The 20,618-nt window shown below is 41.8% G+C and overlaps 1 protein-coding gene across 1 annotated transcript in view; it reads left to right on the forward strand.

The window, feature by feature from the left end:
* The first annotated feature begins 5,041 nt into the window (after window positions 1-5,041).
* Window positions 5,042-20,618, forward strand: part of LOC102387461 (ERC protein 2) — a 500,449-nt gene continuing 484,872 nt past the window's right edge. Inside the window, exon 1 of the mRNA XM_025211594.1 lies at window positions 5,042-5,722. Coding sequence (XP_025067379.1) covers window positions 5,066-5,722 — 657 coding nt within the window. The 5' untranslated portion in view covers window positions 5,042-5,065. The remainder of the gene's footprint in view (window positions 5,723-20,618) is intronic.

The following is a 20,618-nucleotide window of genomic DNA, read 5'->3' on the forward strand; positions in this document are numbered from 1 at the left end:
CAGTAGTGCAGCTTCTGTATGACCCTGCTCTCACCCCACCCCAGCCCTGCTTCTGTGAGGCAGTGGTGCAGGGTGGTGGTGCTCTGTCCCCGCCTGCACCTGCATACCCCATGGGACCTTCCAAAGGGATATGCATATCCCTGGTTGATAACCCCTGGGTTAATGGAATAAATTGTGTAATTCTTAGTCCCATTCTCTACTTCATAATATAATTGTACTCCAAGTGCATAATCAGGGAAACTGAGTAGGAGCCATCAAGTCCAAGGCTTCTGGCTTGATTAGAACCTGTCAATTTCAAGAGTGCTATTCAAAGAGGTAGAATGCCCTCTGAGAAACCAAGTAACCAGGCTTGATGAAGGGCAACAAAAGTTACACCTACAGAGCTCTTGCAGGAAGTACAGAAAGTCAAGGAAAGAGTCCTTAGACAGTGTTACATGTAAAATTATTTGATTAGAATAAGATGGTTGAGCATTTCTGAAGAATCGTATCATCCTCAACCCCAGCTGCCATGAGGTCTTATGTATTCTTCGTTCAATGGCCTTAACTGAATCCCTGGAACTGGGATGGCTGAAAAGCTCTGTATCCACTAGGACAGTGGTTCTCGACCTTTGGTACCTTATGTACTACCTGCCAATCGACACAGCAAAAGCAAAACCGGAAGTCCCACCATGCCAGTTCCGGTTTTGCCGCTGTGAGCCAAGTCCCACTTTTTCATTGCGGACCATGGCCTGGGGCAAAGCAGCCTGCGTGGGGCCCTTCTCCCTGTCCCCTGGCACGCTGACGCAAGGGAGCGAAAGCCCCGGCACACCGGATGCGGCAGGAGGGGTGGCGGCGGCCAGAACTTCCGGCCTGAACGAGCAAAGATGCCTCCAAACCACGGGGGGTCAAACGTGGCACTTGTGTACCCTCCACCCTGCCCGTACCCCCCAAGGGAATGCGTATCGCGGTTTGAGAAACACTGCACCAGGATACACTAGTAGGATCATTGTCTTGTATTGGGGAGGCTGGACTTTGACTGTATTGTGGGGGTGAGAAGTTGGAACACTCAGATACTTATGGGAGGCAAGAATATTGTAAAAAATTAAATAGGGAAAGGGCATCTAGCTCTACTGGAAATTGAATCAGTCAGGCCAGCCTGGGCTAATGGCCTAGGTGACCACACCTGCCTGTAGTTTTGACTGACAGTTCTAATTCTGACAGTTCTAGCTAATTCTCTGGCTGGCTTTCTGATTGGTGGCTGAGAGTACAGCTATGCATTTAGTTCCATCTGTGACCCTGTTCTCTAGGTTAGCCAACAGTACTGTCTCAGCTCTGCTCAGGTGAGCCTCCTGGTTCCTGTATTCTGATTTTCTGGTTCCTGACCATAGTTTGGCTCTGTCCCTGGATTCTGGCTCTGGATTTCCTCTTGAATCAGTTTCCTGGCTTCTAAACCCTGCTTGTTCAGTCCCAAAAACAGTCTGGGTCAGAGTTCAGTAGTTAGCAGAAGTAGGGGAGAAAACCACATGCCAGACTCCACTGAGGGGCACGTACAGAGCCTTGTGCCCACATGTAAGCCTGCAGGCATTGCCTTTAAAGTGCCAAGCGGGGCAGAACATCTCCCTTGCAAGGCCTATCTAGAGCCCTGTGTTTGCAATCCCACTGGGGTTAAGACCCAGGGTGCGGGTAGCCCCAGCATCTCTGTGGGCAAAGCCCTACCACTAAACATATCTCTCCTTGCCAACTAGTCTGACCTGATCCTTTCCAGGAATGGAGCCTCCAGCTCCCAACCTGCCAGCACCTGATGCCAACCAGACTTACCCAACCTGCACTGGAACTAGGTTCATTGGCTGATACCAGAGGGGCTGGGATCCACTGCAGGCTGCCAAAGCAGAAACTGGCAGCCTTTCCTACCTGAAAGTATGATAGGTGAGAGGAAGAGAAGTGGGTGTTGTGAAGAGGGAGGGACATGGTCCCCAGAGGTGACTAGCTAGTCAGACTTGACCTGTGCCCTTGGCCGCTGTTAGCTGTCTCCAGGTAGATTGGGAAGTCTGTAAAACATGCTGGGATGTATGCTTTGGTGTCCCTTGAGCATGCATCCCATCTTCTGAATGCTTGTACAGTGTTCTACCAGTAGAGTTTCCAGCTGCTTAAACTAAACTGCTAAACTTCCACTAGTTGATTTGAATGCTTGCATGCACCCTCTGTATACCATCTGGAACACATTTGTAAGATCAAGGGAGTTTCACAAGTGTTATCAGAAATTAGAAAGCTTTCAGTAATGGTACATTTACCAAATATAGGTATAGGCTAGGTGTCACCACAAGTGAGGGTTGATTTTTTAAAAATCTTTATTTGTTTATATAGTTGGTTGTTACTGATTATTACTAATAATGATTATTAGTAGTGATAGTATATGCAAAAATCATTAAAACATAGGGGTAATGGTTTAAGATGCTAGCTGTTTTTCAGATTGAAATAGTTCATGGTGCCGAACTTATCAGTACTCCTTTACAAATATAGAATGAACAGTTAATACCAGGATAGGGTATCTGTATGTAATGATGATAACATCTTGGAGAAATGATTCAAGTTACTGGACTTTAATGAATTAGATTCTCTGCTGCTGTTCTGAGCTAATTTTAAATACATGTTTTTAGGTCTTTTTTAGTTATCACCACTATATCAATGTCACTGATTTCTTGTAAGAATTATATTTGTTTAAAAAAATCAGTAGCCCTTATCTTAGAGTCTTTTATAGGTGATAAATGTTAAAATAATGGAATCATAGTAAAATAAGGTGGATAGCCCCAGCACAACGTCAAGTCCAAACACCTGCTCAAAACCATTCCAAACAAATCTTTGTCTAACCTTTTAAGAACTTCCAAGGATGGAGATTTTACAGCCTCTCTAGTTAGCTTGTTCCAATGCCTAACCATCCTCATTGTGTGAATGTTCTTCCCAATATCTAACCTAAATTTCCACTGTTGCAGTTTGTCCTGTTCCTTGCTGCTACAGGGAATAGTCTTTCTCTATCATTTTAACAACCGCTGTTCAGTTACTTGAAGATTATTATTAAATCCCCTCTCAATCTTCTCTTTTTTTCAGACTAGATAATGCTGGTTCTACCTACCTTCTTTTGTAAGTCATGTTTCTTAGCCCCCTAATCATGTTTGTTGCTGTCTAGTAGACTCCTTCTAATTTGTCTATATCTTAAACTGTGGTGCCCCAAAATTGGACGTAGTACTCAAGGTGAAGCCCCACTGATATTGAGTAGAGTGAAAAAATCATTTCCCTTTACTTACAAGTGACACTCCTATGAACACAGCCCACTATCTGCTATTGGCTTTTTACTTTTGTTTGTTTGTTTGTTTGTTTTGTTTTGTAACAATAGTACACTGTTGACTTATATTCAGCTTATGGTTGACAGTACCCCTTAGGTCCTTTTCTAAAGTACTGAAGCCCAGCCAGTTATTCCTTTGTCTACATTTGTACATGTAATTGTTCTATCTTAAGCACAGGACTTTACACTTCTACTGATTTAATTGCATTTGATTAATTTCTGATCACTTTTCCTGCTTATCACAATCATTTTGAATCCTAATTCTACCCTCCAAAATGTCTGTAACCCTACCTAGCTTGGTTTTATTTGGAAATTTGCTAACTGTGTACTCTGTCCCATCCTCCGAAATCATTAATGAAGATATTAAATAGTACCGGTACAGGAAAACCCCTGGAGAACATCAAGCTACTATTGAAGAGATGCTCAATATTACTATCACAAATTTTCAATATTATTATGCATTATTGCTGGTTATCAATTCTGAATAACTTCAATTGTCCTGTTTATTTAAATAAATTATGAGGGTAAACCTGCCATCGAAATACCACTGTGACACCAAAAGCGGAAAAGAGTATTTGACAGGCTCTCATTTTCTTAATGAAATAATTGAATATTTGCAATATACTTTGTTCCCTGATACAGGCAAACAACACATACCAGCAAGTCTGTGGTGTACATTGGAAGTATTATTTGTAATAATAGTATGTAATTGTCCAGAAGACAATATTCTCTGAAATTAATTCAGTCTTATTTTAAATCTTGAAACAGAACAGAATCGATATCTATTAACAGAATCAGTATCTATTAGCCCTTCCATTCAAAGAAGCCTTTAGCCTGTCCCTATCATCTGTGTAATTATACAGCTGATACTGCTTTAAAAAAAGCCAGATATGCTAACTTTCTTTTTTTATATTGGCTGTGCCAATCAAATATATTCTTGATCTCTGATTTTTGTTCAGGTGTAGACACCAAGTAATATCATTCCTGGTGTAATTCCAATGGAGTCATTCATTTGAGTATATTAATATCATTGAAGGCAATATACCAGGAACACATGCCCCATAGTATTTGTTTAAGTTTTAATCTTCTTTAGATTAAGTGAAAACATCAAGAAAATTTACAAGGAGAAAGAAATGAATATTGCTTGTTCTGCTTGAAATGCTTTTAAAATGGAAATTTTGAGGCAGCAACCCTAAGTGTAAAAAAACAGTGAGCGCATCTACACGTTGATTAATGCATAGTAATTACTGCGCATTTAGTTCAGTACTTGCTTAATGAAGTACTAACTAAATGTGCAGTAACTACAGTTACTGTGCAGTAGTGCTGGCGCATGGTTTTCTTGTGATACTTACTGCCTAGTAACATTGTGCAGTAGCATATTAGCATGGTTTTTGACCAGCACGCTACTGCGCAGTGTTATTAGGCAACTGCACAGTAAGGGTCTCATGTAGATGTGCCTAGTATTAACCTCATTTTAAAGGTAGTATTTTTAAATCAGTTGCCATATGCTGTGTTTTCTGATTCATTTCAATCACTTACTGTAAAGATACTTTTTGATGTAGGAAAAAAAAAATTACTTCTCTTTTTTCCCCCCCAGATCTTTGATTTGGAAGAATCATCAATTTTTGCCTTGTGGAAGAATGCAGTGAATCCATTTGCCAACATTATTAGCTGGTATTTTAGATTCAATATCCAATCTTAGCATTACTAATTTCTTATTAAATAGTACCTCAAAGTAGAAGAAAAATGTATGGAAGTGCAAGAACAATCAGTAACTTGGAAGGCAGTCCCTCCAGGTCTCCTCGTCTGCCAAGATCTCCTCGTTTGGGCCATAGACGGACAAACAGTGGGGGAGGAGGAGGAACAGGTAAGACACTATCAATGGAGAACATACAGTCCCTTAATGCAGCCTATGCAACATCTGGACCGATGTATCTGAGTGATCATGAAGGTGTAGCTTCTACTACTTTCCCAAAGGGCACAATGACTCTTGGAAGGGCTACCAATCGAGCTGTGTATGGTGGTCGTGTCACAGCTATGGGGAGCAGTCCTAATATTGCTTCAGCTGGTCTTTCCCACACAGATGTACTTTCTTATACTGATCAGCATGGAGGTCTGACTACATCTTCACATCATCACCATCATCAGGTTCCTTCTATGCTGAGACAGGTTAGGGACAGTACGATGCTAGATCTACAGGCTCAACTTAAGGAACTACAAAGGGAGAATGATCTTCTCAGAAAAGAACTGGACATCAAGGACAGCAAGCTGGGATCTTCCATGAACAGCATCAAAACTTTCTGGAGTCCTGAGCTAAAAAAGGAAAGAGTTTTGAGGAAAGAAGAAGCAGCGAGAATGTCAGTTCTTAAAGAGCAGATGAGGGTTTCCCATGAAGAAAATCAGGTAAGCAATGCTGAATGTTTCTTTTTATTGATTTACAACTAAACATTTGGTATTTTCCTTGTGATTCTGTGACTGGTACTGAGCAAGTTTGGCATCGTCAACAAAAATTGCATGTCTTGGTGTATCTGCCTCTGGCTGCTAAGTAGTAGGAAAGCACACTAATAAGCTGGATGTCATTTGTAATTTCCTTGATGCAGCATTCCTTTATGTTAGTGCTGAGCCGAATGATTGTTTGTCACTACCTGTTTTTGTATTTGTGAGCCTTTTTGTAGTTCTTTTTGCAGCAGTGGTCTAAATACATTCTGCAATCTCTTCTGAAGAGGTAAATGAACCACAACAACACAAGTATTAGCAAACATATAGGGGCACATCTTGTGTGATCCCTGTAGGGAGTGAGCTGCCCAATTTCTATTAAAGCTAAAACAAGACATGCTATTAAGTTCCTATAGCTAAAATTTATAATTTTGCAGGCATGGTACAGAATGAATTAAGTTGGACTCTTGCCTTGTCAGCTATTTTTCTTAAAGAGATGTATTGTAAGGAAATGAACGATCTGAAAATTGTAATTGTATCTGAAGTGTAATTACTGGTGTTTTCTTTCATTTGTATAAAATGATGAAAGATACAGTTCTTCCTGATTCAGATTATTTATGATTAAAGATACAATCCATCAGCTACAATGCAAGGCTTTGTGGGATTTGAGGCAGGTTCCATAAGGCTTTATAACATTGGCAACTGGTGCCTCTTGAGTTGGGAGGGGGCACTTGTCCCCGCAGTGGACATTCAGCGACCTTGGCAAGGGTCCCCTCACAGCTGATCCTGCTGACCCACAAGTAGCAGCGGCATGCCACTGGCACGTCCAGGAGAGTATGATTGGACTAAATTGCAGAATTCTCTTTTTGCACACATTTCCCACATACCTAGTCTTGAATACTTAAAGCTTCTCCTTTTTATACCATCTGTTAATTCTTATGTGACAAAAGCATAATCCTATCTCCTTGCTCTTAGAGGTCCTAAATCTAAATTCTTCCATTGACAGGCAATAGCAACGATTGGGATTTTTAACACCTCCTTTTTTTTCCCCCCAGTGCCTTATTCCCAGGCTTTATTTGCCATCCAGGTAGTATTCATGTCTGAACTTCCCAGTGAATGTAGATGTTTCAGCATATATTACTTCATAGAGGCCTTAATGTGCTGCGTGTGCTCAGTGTTTGCAGGTGCCAGGCATTTCAATGCAGGACTTGCTGCTCTGAGAACAGGACCACTCTATTTCCTGTGTACTCGGTTGAGGAAACGTTGCATTATATCAGGATGCTCCAAATGTTGATAAAATAAAACCTTCAACATGAGGTAAATTTCTTGCATCTATTTCCATCTTTCTCTCAAAGATCATAGAGTGCTATATCCTCAGTGAACTCTACATTAGTCAACAGAGAACTTGTTCCTTCCAGTTCAGAGCAATGCTGCTCCATAATCTGCTTTGGATAAAATAGCTAATGAATACCTTGAAAAACTCTTAAATGATTACTTCTTGAATATCCCCATGAGCATGCATGCAAGGCTTAACTAGAATGGCAGGCTGAATTCTTTTGATTAATTTATCTAGCTCTTGAAAGTCGTTGGTGCCTACAAGCTTGGTTTTCTGATAAGCTTGAGCCTCTGTCAGCTTTGTGAACTTCATCTTTCAAGATACGGCTCAAGACTTTCTTCAGCTAATTGTGTTTGGGAGAACTTCTCATAAGCAGCTATTTGACACAGGCTGAATATTTAATTTTTTTGTCCTTTAAAGTTGATGAATTCTTTGAGAGATCTTTGGAGCATGTCCCATGGATTTTGCAGAATCATTATTTTAAAACCTCCCATATTACGAGAGAAATCATATTAGATTCACAAAAGAATTAATGAGTCTGGAATTAGAACTGTATGACATTTAAAAAATGTTAACATCAATGTTTGCTTGTGCCAAATTTGGGCAAAATGTTGAAATGTGAAATTTTGTCATGAAACATAAATCCCTCCAAAACATTGATTTGGAAATGCTAAAATATTGTGTTTTGAGAGATTTTTAATCACCATGCATTTCGGCATTCTCAGCATCAAAATGTTTCATTGTGTTTTTTATTAAATGATACAAATGCTTCATCTTAAACCTTTTTAACAACAAACTACTCTTTTTTTTTTTTTTACTACTATAGCACTTTATTTTATGGAAGCCATTCTTCTGTGAGCCAGATTGCCTTTCCTGTTATGCACTCTGCCATCATAATTTCATTATGTACCTTGCAGAGCTTGGGTAGAGGGGAATCGGCATTGCACTTTGGGAGACTGAGACCTTCCAGAAGGTTAGCGTATAGAGAGAGTAGGGTCCACAAGACAAATCCCAGGTGGCAGTGCATTAATAAGGAAAGCCAAGTTAGTGTTTTATTTAATTGAATTGTACTAAAATATGTTTGATCACTTTAGCAAAATATAATACTTCAGACTGAACTGGTGGAAAATTGAAAATTTTCAGTAAAACTGGGCAATCTACATGTGCACCTTAATGCACAGTAGACCATTTTACTGTGCATTAAAGTGTCATTTAAAAAACTGTGACATTATGGTAATGTTCAGTAAAATAGTGTACTGTGCATGAAGCATCCCCCAAAAAGTATGCAAATGCATTACTGCACATTAATTTAGTACTTCACATTGGAGGTACTAAATTTAATGCACATTAGAAAAGGCACATTAGTGCATGTGTAGGTGCACCATCTGAGAATTTTTGCAGTGGAAAATTTCAGTTTTGCAGAAACTGTGTTCTTCTGACAAACTTGCAGGCCTTCTGTGCTTGAGATCTATACAGATGTTTCACATTCTTTCTGCAGAGTTTGGTTCAAAAATCCTTTTAATCATCTTGACTGTTTAAACAATCTTATGGAATTATTCCAAACATATTTGGGAGAGGATCCAAAAAGATCCTATCAACTATCTAGAAATTCCTTACTCTTAGCAATGCCACATCCAAGGGACCTTCATCTGTATGCTTACATATATATTAATTCGATGCAATTCTGTGGGTAAGATTCATTTTCAGGTTGTTGCTGCCATGTATTCTGTAAGGAGGACCCTGATGGTCAAGAACTACAAAGAATTTTAATTTGCTTCCTTGATAGTAAAGTTGTCAGTGACAAGTGAATTAAGCAATTCCATTTTATATTGGAAGGGAAATGTGTTCTTCTGGAGTTTGGGTATTAGACTGGCAGCTGTGGAGCCTAAAGTCCTCTATCTTAATTAGGTACACTTAATTTAATTCTGTTTCCTGCTATATTCCATATATTTCAACTAGTAACATCTCTAGAGCTGGAATGTGCTCAGTGTTTCTGTACTACAGATTCTACTGAGATCCCTCTGTCTTGACCTAACATGAAAGGGTGTATTGATTAATTTATAGTTGTATAGAATTTGCCGATATAAAATGTATACATACTGAGCATCATCATCATCACTTCAGTCTCCACACTGCATTGGTTCAGTCCTTGGCCTATTTTAAGATGAGTTACTACTAATCTGATCTGAATTTAGACCAGCATCTTTCTCCCATTGCCAGTCCACGGAGCCAATCTGCTCCAGGTAACAAATGTAGTGGAGGTTCTACTTTACCAAAGAACAGATTGATGAATCCTAACCATGGATGTCAGTCTCTGTCTCATGAGACAGAATACCCATCTGGAGTCCCAGGACTCAAGGAAATTGGATGTGATCCAAGAGACAACTCTACACACATCAGGTTAATAAACCTTAGTTCTTTCCTATTTTAAAAATAGCAGTCTATATATCCTAGGCCAGGGCTATCCAACTTCTGAGTGACTGAGGACAAGCTGGGAGCCTCTAGGCTGCATGTTGCATGGACCTCATGCTGCCCATGATGTCTCAGAGGGGTCTCTCAGGTGTGCCCTGAGAGACCCCTCTGCCACACCACATAGGCTCCTGATATGGTATTTGAACCTCTCCCAGTGCACCACATGGCCCTTGCCAAGCACACTTGCTGTGCCATGGAGGCATCTTGCATGTGCCATGTCATACCATATGGCCCGTTCCCCTCACCAGCAGCTATCTTTGCTGCCCTACTGTGGGAGGTGACTCCTGGTGTGCCACTCCAGAATGGATGCACATGGGACCCTAGATTTCTCCTAGCCCTCTGGGCATGGACCCTCTTAGCCCCACAGTAACCCTGGCCTCAGGGGTAGGGACAGGTAGTGAAAGCTGGAGGAAGGCGAGGGAGCCTGGGGACTCTGGCAGCACCAGCAAAAAAACAGTTTAATTCCTCAGGAGCAGCATGTGGCCTGTGGGCTACCAGTTGGAGAGCCCTGGCCTAGACCGTTCAGCATTCTAATCCAAAAATGGAGTTGTCTGACTGTGAACTGCTCAAGACTCTGGGACAAAGTCTGTCAGCTGAAAGCAGATGCCCATCTTTATGTTTGCATGCCAAAAGATTTCTTTCTTTTTTTACCTGGAGATTATTTAGGGGAAATAGCCAATGTGAAAAAAAATAGAGATTAGAAATTAGGTTTTCTGTACTATTTATAACCTTCTCCCTTTGGCGTTACAGAACAATCTTTAGAATATTTTATTCGGGGACTCCATTCTCCATGAAGTCCAGATTCAATGCTTCAAGCTTGCTGGAAATATCAAACTTTATTATTATATTAGGGTGTTTGAAAGAAGCTATTTCATCAACCAGGAGGGAAAATGAAATATTAACTTTGTCTTCCATTTTTTGTATATATTCATTTTATAAGGAGAAAATCTTTTGTTTCCTTTTCTTTTCCTGTCTTTATCAGACCTTCTTTTTTATCTTTTGTCTGGACCATTCTTGCAGGAAGGGACATTACTGGTACTGCCTAGGTAATAAAAGTAGGACCTTAAAATTTCAGTTGTAACAGTCAATGAAATTTAATTGTTGTAGACTGTTAATATTGTTATTTTTTAACTTGATGCATAGTTTCTAGTATGTCCAAGGCTTACAAAGCTGAAATAATTCCCCCTTCTTTGTACTTTAGGTCCCTCTTGTTTTTAGAGAGGAAAGAACCCTCTGCAGGGGAGGTCTAGCAACCTGGTCATTCTTGTTTTCATTTAAAGATACTTTTGTTACTGCAGCTGTGTCCTTTGTGCCTATGTTGTTTGCATTTCCTATCCTCAGGCAGATGTTTTTTTTTTTTCTATGTCTTTGTTTTGTTCCATGTGCTAATTTTTTATTGGTGGGCAAGGGATTGCTTTGGGACTGGATTGGTGATCTACCAGTGGGCAAAAAGTAGTCTAGAATTTTTAAACCTGTAAACGGTATTTTTGCATATTGATTACCAACTTGTAATATCCCAAACAGAGAGTTGGTGCGTATTTTTTCCAAGTTGATTTCTGTTTTTACTAATCTTAGTTCGAGTTTATTATTCATAAGAGATATTATATCATCTTTGTCTCTGGATCCAAAGGCTGGGAGCAGGAAAGCAGGAAGAACACCAAAAATCTTTGAGGGCTATTGATTCCCAGGACTGCTGTTTGTCAAAAAGGAGAGAAAACTAGCATATCCACTTGGATTAATTGTTCCAAGACAAAGTACCCACATTAATCAATGAAAATAGTACTTCAGTGTTTGACTATGTCCTTAATTATAATACCACAGCTTGAAAAAGAAAAGCAACTTCATGTAAAGGTCATAAGTGAATAGTTCATTATCAGTACAAATATTAAGTACTGCAGATATAAGACATGATGGGCCAAATCTATTTCTAGTGTAATTTTATTGAGTTCACTGGAGTTGCACCAATGGAGAATATAACCCAAAGATTTTTCTTAAAGTAGTTCTAACAATTTTTATTTGCTTAATAAGCTGTAGAAAATACAACTTTGGTATGATCTGATTTTTCATTTTGAATTTTCTCTTCTGTTCTGATATTAAATGAGTTTAGTTCTGATTTAACGAGAAAATGATAAAAAGATAATAGCAAATCATCTGAAAGGTTGATAGTTCTGAATGTAAAAGTGTTTCTTGAAATAGATTGTGCACATCTACAGAAATATGAATAAATTATGGATACGGCAATTACCTGGATAGCATTGATGAAGTATGATGATTTAGCTAAACAGATCAGTGTATCCAAATCAATAAAATAACTTGATTTGCTAATGGATCCTTTAATGTTAACCCTCATACCCTTTTTTTGCAGCTACACTTTGATTTCAAGACAAAGGTTTAAGTAAACAGTAAAGAAAAATCCATTAAAGAGAGCTGGGGATTCTTATGTAATTACTTAAATGCATTTCTAGTAAAGTCTTGTATGCCCATGCCGATACAAAATTACTGACAAAATTTTGAAGTTCTGGTGACATTACATATTAGCCAAGTTACACTTCTATGTTGACCATTTTCTGGTTACATAGAAAGAAAGAGGATGAAAAGATGCAGCTTAATTTAGGCCATGACTTCATTAGCTTATTTGGGAATCCTCCGCCAGAAATCATCCAGTACAGGTCGTCTTTCCTTTCAGAGTTGTTTTTTCCCATTTATTTGAGCACTACTATCAGCTATTCTCCTCTCTTAACCTTTTCTCTGGTTTACATAATCATGCATGGTGGCTGCTCCCTGGCTGCCAAAGAGCCTGAGTGGTATTTCTGATCTGGGGTGAAACAGCCTCTGTCTGGAGGAAAAGGAATGCATAATTTCCTGTAATAGGTTACAAGGGGATGGTGATTTACCTGATTCCTCTCAGCCTGCCCTAGTTGTCTCCTTCCTTCTGCTCAAACCCCAACCAGAGGAGACCTTAAAGGGACACCATCCTTTTGGGTTTGATCCTAAATAAAGTAACTCGGCCTTCATGGTTACACTGGGCACACTTACACGAGATGCTTTACTGCGCAGTAAACATCCATGTCTACATGTGCAGATGGTTACTGCATAGTAATTGACTCTAATCATGAGTAAATTTACTACCTGCAAATGAAAGTTTCAGATTTACTAGAGATTACTTACTCTGCAGTAGTGCATGTGTAGATGCCTGACTGGGAGCAAAAATGCTTCTGGGCAGCAGGGGGTGGGAGATCCTTATGTCCAAGCCCAGGAGTTGGTTGTGGGACCCGGGCTGGGAGAGCCTTATATCCCAGCACCAGCTCTGTAGTTGTAGAGCTGGTGCTGGGAGATTCTTATTTTCCAGCCCGAGTCCCACAGTCATAGAGCCTGGGCTGGGACATCCTTGTCTCTCAGCCTGAGCCCCATGGTCACGGGACCCAGAATCGGAGATCCTTATTTCCCAGTCCCAGCTCCATGGTAGGGTCTCCCAGCCCAGGAGAATCTCCCAGCCTGGGTCCTGTGACTGTGGAACTTGGTCTGGGAACAATGTCCCAGCCCCTGCCAGGAGGCAGCTGTCTCCTGGCCCCTGGGCTAGCACCCAAAGGGAGCCTAGAGCTCTGGCTGCTGCAGAGGTCTGTGGCAGGGCCACAGGGAGCAGGAGCAGTCTGCTGCTAGGAGCAGCAAATCTGCTCCCATGTCCCTGGGAGAATTTACTCTTGAGTAGTGTACTCGAAAGTAAAGTGCTTCTGGATTATTTGCACATGTAGACACAACCATTGAGTATGCTTGTGTTTAGCTGTCAAGTTACCTGGATGGTAACTTCTGTATTCTCAAATGAAGACCCTGAACTTGCAGTGGACTTCATACAGGTAACTATATGGGCTCTACACTGGTGTAAATGGAACTAATTTGCTCTTTATTTCAGGGTGAATTTGATTTAAATTTCAGTTTAAATCACTGGTCTAGAAGCTTCAATTTAATTGTTTTCTACAAAAAGTGCATTCTTGTTGTTTGATATAACATTTGTTCAAGGCTATGGAAATAGGCTTCAGTCAGCATATATTCTACATTTTTCCTTAGCCCAATGTTCAGAACTTTTGCCATGACAATTCCATCTGTTTTGTCGTGATTTTTTTCACAAATTGTTATCAGATTAGGCCACTTCCAAATTACAGAATTATTTTGCTATTTCAAAAAATTCTCTCCCAAATGTTTCCTTTTTGTTTCTACTGCTCCACCATCCTTGCATTTATCTCCAGACTCCTTCTCCTTGCCCAGATATAATCCACTCCAAACAATCCTCTATTCATTTAACTTCTTGAAACTTTGCACTTTTAGAGAGAGGTAAGGGCTTGACACTGTCTACATAAACTTGCAGAGAGACAATTGGGCTGATGGGAGGTAATCTGTTATCTCTCACTTCCATATAGTGCTGTTTACAACGATGTTATGTCTGGAGACACAAATCCAATTTGAGAACTGAAACTAAGCATCACAGAGATGCTTAATGGGATCTTCTAGGCTGAGCACCGAGTCCTGTGCTCAGTTGGTAGAGTGGTTTTCCGTAATCTTTACTAATCTGTAGAGGAGCCTCTGGGAACCCCATAAGATTGAACCCCCAATATGGTCCATGGCCTGTTCTGACCTATTTATAAAACTTTTCTAAAAAGGTTACATGAATATGTTGTCTCAAACAGTATATAATTAAAAGTTGTAATCTGTATTTCATGATGATATCTAGAGGTGCAAAGATACATTGGTCTGATATCAGATCGGTACCGATATAAAGAAAATTGGCTGTATCAGAAATTGACCTGAAGTGGCCCATAATTTGGCTGATAAATGCCTGTGCGCGCGTGCAGGTGAAGTGCAGCACGCAGGTAGTGAGGAGCGCAGCCCAGCTGCATCGAGAGTTGCGTGCAGCTGATAAGTCTGTTGTGGTGGAAGGGGAGGGGGGACAGAAAAATGCCTGCCATGGGGAGGGGAGGGGGCAGGGGCAGGTGCTGCCCAGTTGGGGTGGGACGGGGCATGGGACGGAGACACAGCTCATTGAGGGGGAGTGGCTCCCACTGCTGCGTGTAACCAGGAGGGCATGGGGGGGCATGTGCCCCCAGATCTGCGTGGGGTGGGGCGGGCAGGAAGGCTGCAGCTGTGGGTTGGAGCTAGGGCTATGCCAGGCTCTTCTTGGTGGGGGCTGGTCTTTGGGTGGGTGGTGGTGATGCTGGGAGGGAGGCTACGGTGGGGGGGGCAGCCACCCCAAATTTTGCCATAGCTCGCATAGCCCTGCTCCCAGTGCCACTGCCCACCCAGTGCAGCTCTGGCTTATCCTGGTGTTTTGGGGGAGGTGGGGGTTGAGCCGGGGTTGTGGCAGCGCTAGGAGTGGGACTACAGTGGGGGGGGGCTACGGTGAAATTTGGGGTGTTTGGAACCCTCTCTATAGCCCCCCTCCCAGCACCGTCACTGCCCACCCTGAGCCCAGCCCCTGCTGAGAAGAGCCTGGTGCAGCCCTGGCTTCACTACGCAGCTGCAGCCCTCCCACTCTGCTCCATGCAGATCCGGAGGGCACGTGACCCCCCCCATGCCCTCCCAGGTGTGCATAGCGGTGGGAGTGGTTTCCCCCAATGAGCTGGTGCTCCGTCTGGCGTCCTGCCCCACCCCAGCTGGGCAGGGCCTGCCCCTACCCCCTCCCTCACCATGGGGGGCATTGATCTCCCCCCAACACTCCACTTCCCTTTCCCCTCCCCTCCTACCACAACAGACTATAGCTGCATGCAGCTGGTAATTGGAATCGGTTTCGTCTGATATGCCTCCTTAAATATAGGCTATTGGTGTCGGTCCCCAAAATCTCTATTTAGTATCTACTCTAAATAACATTTTATTTTTTATAAATATGAATTTAGTCATTCTAAGAAAGTTCAATAAAATTACTTGTTTTTTTGTCATGAATATCACCTAAGTGTTTATAAGCTGTGTAAGTAGAATGGATTACATATCTTTTCAAGAAAAAAACTTTAAAATCTATAAGCAAGCCCAGAATAGACTGGTGTCAGTATTTTGTGATAAAAGGACCATCAATGTGGAAATATTTATATTTCAGTGTCTGGCTTTCCTGTGTTTGAGTTCAATGTCATCTTACATTTCATCTTTTGGCCAAAACAAGGGTCTTGACTCAGGGACTTCCTATAAAAGTAAAAAGGGGTATTTTCCTTTGCAGTTTCAGTAGAGTACAACCTTCTTCACTTTCACTTCTGAATGTCTGAGTTCAATAATTACTGCCCCATATGTTTCTGTGTGGGTGAAATAATTTCTTTATATAGAGGCCCTAATTCTGAGCTGGGTGCACTTTAGGAAACATTCTTCAGGATGTGTGAGTCTTATTGGGAGGAGGCATGGAGGAAGATGTCTTTAAGTTCTTCTAGTCTTTTGAATTCTGGACTTCTAGCACAGCATTTCCCAACCATGGCACATTGGTGTGCTGTCAGGGATGAGCTGTGGAATTTTGGGGAGCCACACCCCCGTCTGTCTGTCTGTCCACAGCAGCAGCAGGCAGGGGGTGTGGCTCCAGCCAGTGATTCAAGCTCTGCGCCACCCTCCCCCTGCTGCTGTGCATCTGGCTGTGCCTCCCCCCCTCCTCCCTCCTTGCTCTGTGTCTGGTGTGCCGCAATGTTTTTTTATTCATGTAAGTATGCCATGGGATGGAAAAGGTTGGAAAACACTGTTCTAGCACAACTTGGAGTCACTGCTTCAGCAGCTTCCTGCTTATGAGCTATTTTAATAACCTAGGATAAAACAAGCACAAAAGTTTTTGGTTTATTGCTTCCAGTCCTTGAGCCGTCCCTGAAGTAAGGATGCAGTGCAGTGTGGAGTCTTCTAGAGGAAGCCATTCTGCTCTCTTTACCCTGTTTGAAGAGCCAAAAGGGGAATATATAGTTAGAAGTAAATTGGGAAGCAAAGTAACCCAGTCTGGCTATTGTTAGAATGAAAGTTGCTGGTATGAACACACAAAAACCTATTTATATGACTATAATTAATTTTTTACTTTATTTCTCATCGTTCTCACAAGAAATGCTCTCAGATGCTGTTGACTGCCAACAGAGACTATTACGATGGTAACTTGACCAACTGGGGGCCAATAATAAGAGGTGCTGAGTGTCTGTACCTAGAGGAATCGCACACCCTAGAGACAAATCAAGATCAGGCCCTTACTTTGTCAAACGTTCTCTGTTCAATATATGTCCAGTATCCCTGGCTATAGGTTTGTGTTCTACTCGTGAGCTAGCCAGAAGGACAGCCAGGAGAGCTGTCAGTCATGAGATCTGACTTGCCGCTTCAGCTTATTGCTAAAAGGTCTTTGTCTTCTAGGTTAGCTGTGATAACATTTAGAAGAGCTCTTGGTATACTGGAAGAAGGGGATAATTTTAGTTAAAATTTTGTAGTAGCAAATAACTCTTTAGATTTCATTACTACTAAGATACTTGGTTTGTATGGTGACAAAAGTGTATTTACTCTTTAGATTTCTCTAGGCATCTGCCACACTTCCCTCATTTCATGAATTCTGAGATGGCAGACAAAAGCTAAGAAAACACATGTGAAGTGAAGGCAGTTAATTTCACATGAGGTGCAGCTCCAACCCTGAAGGGAAAGGAATAACCGTTTCTTCTGCCAAAAGGAAAATCTTGAGGCAAATTCATGTAAATATTGTAGACTGAGAGATTCAAAGAGCAGCAAGGTCTCTATAATGAAGCAAGAATGTGTGGTTTCTACTGTCTCACATTTCTATTGAGGAAAATCAAAGGTGAGCAGAAACTGGAGAGGGAGCATAGCACATTGTGAGATTTAGTTACAGAAATACCATCTGCATCTTCCAGGGACCCAAATTTTTCATGATATTGTAGCAGTGTAATTGACTAGAATCTTTCTCTGAATGATGACGTCTAGGTTTCCATTTAAATAAAAAGATTTCCCTTTTAGCTTTTATAACTGTGAAAAAATGTAAGACTTCTTTGTGGTATTATTTAAGCCTTTAGAAGATAGCCTGAAACTATAGTCCTGAAAGGGAGGAACCAATTTAATTCAGTGTGATGTTAACTCAGAATATATAATAATGACAGTTACAGGTCAGATTTGTTAACTAGTTCACTGAAGAAACATCTAGGTTAGGGGTGGGCAATTATTTGGGCTGGAGGGCCAGTAAGGGAGTTTTGGTGAGCTGTTGGGGGTCAGGGTAGCACCACTCACCCCTAGCCCACAGCAGCTCCCCAAAACTCCCTAAGTGGCCCCTGCAGGCAGGGTATGCTGGGCCAGGTGGTTGGAATGGGGCCATGGCCAGGCAGGGAGTGGCATCCACAATTGGGACAGGTGGGCGAGGTCAGGGTCAAGGTTAGGGCCAGGACCAGGATTGTTGGGTGGTGACAGTGTAGGGCTGGGGCTTGGGGCAGAGCCACAAGTCTGCTCCCTGCATGACAGATTGTGACCAGCCCAACCTGGGAGGTGGGGACAGAGCAAACGCATGTGACCTGGCCTCTGCTGTCCTCACCCCAGCACAGGCATGGGCAGGCAGCCTTAGTACACTGTAGCTGTATAGGCCCAGATAGATCGTGACCAGATGCTCTGTTGCTGTGTTGCACTGGGGCTGCCTACGTGTGCCTCTGCTGGGGTAGGGGCACTGGGGGCTGGGTCATGGGTGTGCATTCTCCCTTGCTCACAGGTTGGGCTGGTCATGATCTTTCATGTGGGGAGCAGATCATGGCTCTGCCTCAGGCCCTAGCCCCATGTTGTCACTGCCCTGTGATTCCTATCCCGGCCCCAGCCCTGGCCCCACCCCCAGCCCTGCCTGCTTGTCCTGCTTCTGGATGCCACTCCCTGCACACCTTTGGGTCCCATCCCATCTGCCTGACCAAGCATGGTCATGGGCTGGTCTTCTTGGAGACCATGCCCTCCTCCTCCGTCCAGTACCCCTGGTGGTGGGTGGAAGGCAGATGGGCTGGGATGCCTGGACAGTGGTACTAGCAGCTGAAAGGAGCCGCCAGGAAGTGGAGTCTGGCTGCTGCAGCTTACCCCAGTCCCATTGCCTACCTGGGGGTGGCAGGACCAGGTGCACATGCTATGGCCCAGGCTCCCCTCCATACCTGGGCTGAGTGGGGCTGAAGGACCCATCGTGGGCTGGGTAAAAACCCTTGACTGGCCAAATGCATCCTGCAGGCTGTATTTTGCCCATCCCTGATCTAGGTGGTATGTTCATCCATAGTTGCTGGATGCATTTAGAGATAACACATGCATGCAAAGGAGTGCAGGCAAGAGGAAGAGTAGTGGGCAACTGCTTGTTTTCAATGGCAAAATATTGGATCAAAATTGAAAAAATTAGTTTGTGGGCACATTTACATGTCCCCCTATGGCGACGTAGCGACACGCTACAGCGCCGTACACCACAGTACAGTAATGTAGTGATCCAGTGTTTACATGTGATTGCCAGCTATGTCACCATAGCGGCACACTCCCTGAGTACAGCACACCTCTATGGCGTCTTAGCAAGAAAATCTACCCTTGTGCCACACGCGTGGTGCAGTAACCACCCATACTGTGCTGGGCTTTAGTACTTCCTTTTGAAGTCCTAAAGGAAGTACTAAAGCATGGTGCTGTAGTAACATCAATGTACCAGTGACATGTAGGTGCGCCCTGTGAGTAGTTCTTCTGAGATCAATGGAACTACTTGCAAATGTCAAGTTACAGACATGTTAAGCTCTCTATTAGATTAGGGTCTTTGACAATAACTAGCTTTGCCATCTCTCTGCATTCCTGAAGTGCAGTTCACATCTCTCCACTTTTTTTTCACCTTTGACACAGCATTCCTTGAAGCCTCTACTGCTCTGCAGATAGCAGATTCCTGGGTGGATGTCATCCTCAGTTGCCCTTTATCAACTGCCAAAAGCTCTAGCTCTTACTATGCATCTCCTAGAACAACACTTATTTGTTGCCAGCATAAAATTCTGTGGCAAGCTGAAAATGTATTGCCTGTATCATATTTAGAAGTAAATTGACACTAAATTTTGTGTCAATAAAAACACAAGAAATATGATATTGTTTGTTTTCACATACATTTTAAAAAGTGGTTGTGGATAATTTAGAAATAATAATATTACTCAGAGATATTAATTCTAATTGTAATAGTAATTGTTTTGTATTAATAGTATACAATTGTATAATAGTATTAACAAGAAAGTCATTTATCTTGGACAATATTTGAACTTGAATCTTATGTAGTTTCAGTAGTTTTCTTGAGTTCTGTCCTTATATTATATTTCACACTTGTCAGCCTTGCCTTGTCTATATTAATTCCTTGCCTGTAATAGGATATGTCATATTTTATTGTTGTACTTCTTAGTATCCAGATGGACACTATAGATTATATTTAGTTATCTGTAACCTCATGGCATGTAGTACTACAACACAATGTTCTTCATATAGAATCGTGTAATATAGAATTTTCTCATTGCACTTCTCTCACATTTTAATGCTTGAATGTACCTGAGCTCCACCATCTGTCTTGAAAGTAGTCACTAATATTGTCTTAACAAATTCTTGAAAAGTTGGGCCATTTTGTGTTTCTTGTTAGTACTTGTCAATTTCTTAAAGAAATATAACCGTTAACTTTACCATGATTGGGTCATCTAAAGTATTTTCAAAGACTCTTTTACAATGATTTGCTTGAAATGGATCATTTTTTCTTACCCTCATGCAGAACATTTGATTCATTTTACATCTAAGTTCAATAGATTATGCAATAAATATTATTCTTTTGGCTTTGAAGGCTTCTTTTCTCCCTAAGAGTCTCTAAAATTAAATAATCATCTGTGTCCAATAAAGGAAAGTCTGAACAGATGAGGATTTTTTTTTTTACTGCGCAGAAACAAACAGCTTTTTTTTGCAACAAAAGATCAAGTTAATATGTTATGAAGTTTAAATCCTCCTCTCATTTATTGCTTGATTCATTTTTACCAGATGGTAGAATATTCTGGAGAGCAGTTGACGAGGTTTGTTTTTCCTACTCAGCTAGCACAACACCAGCAGGAA

Source organism: Alligator sinensis, unplaced genomic scaffold (assembly GCF_000455745.1).
Source record: "Alligator sinensis unplaced genomic scaffold, ASM45574v1 scaffold1308_1, whole genome shotgun sequence".
In the NCBI taxonomy this organism is placed as follows: Eukaryota; Metazoa; Chordata; order Crocodylia; family Alligatoridae; genus Alligator; species Alligator sinensis.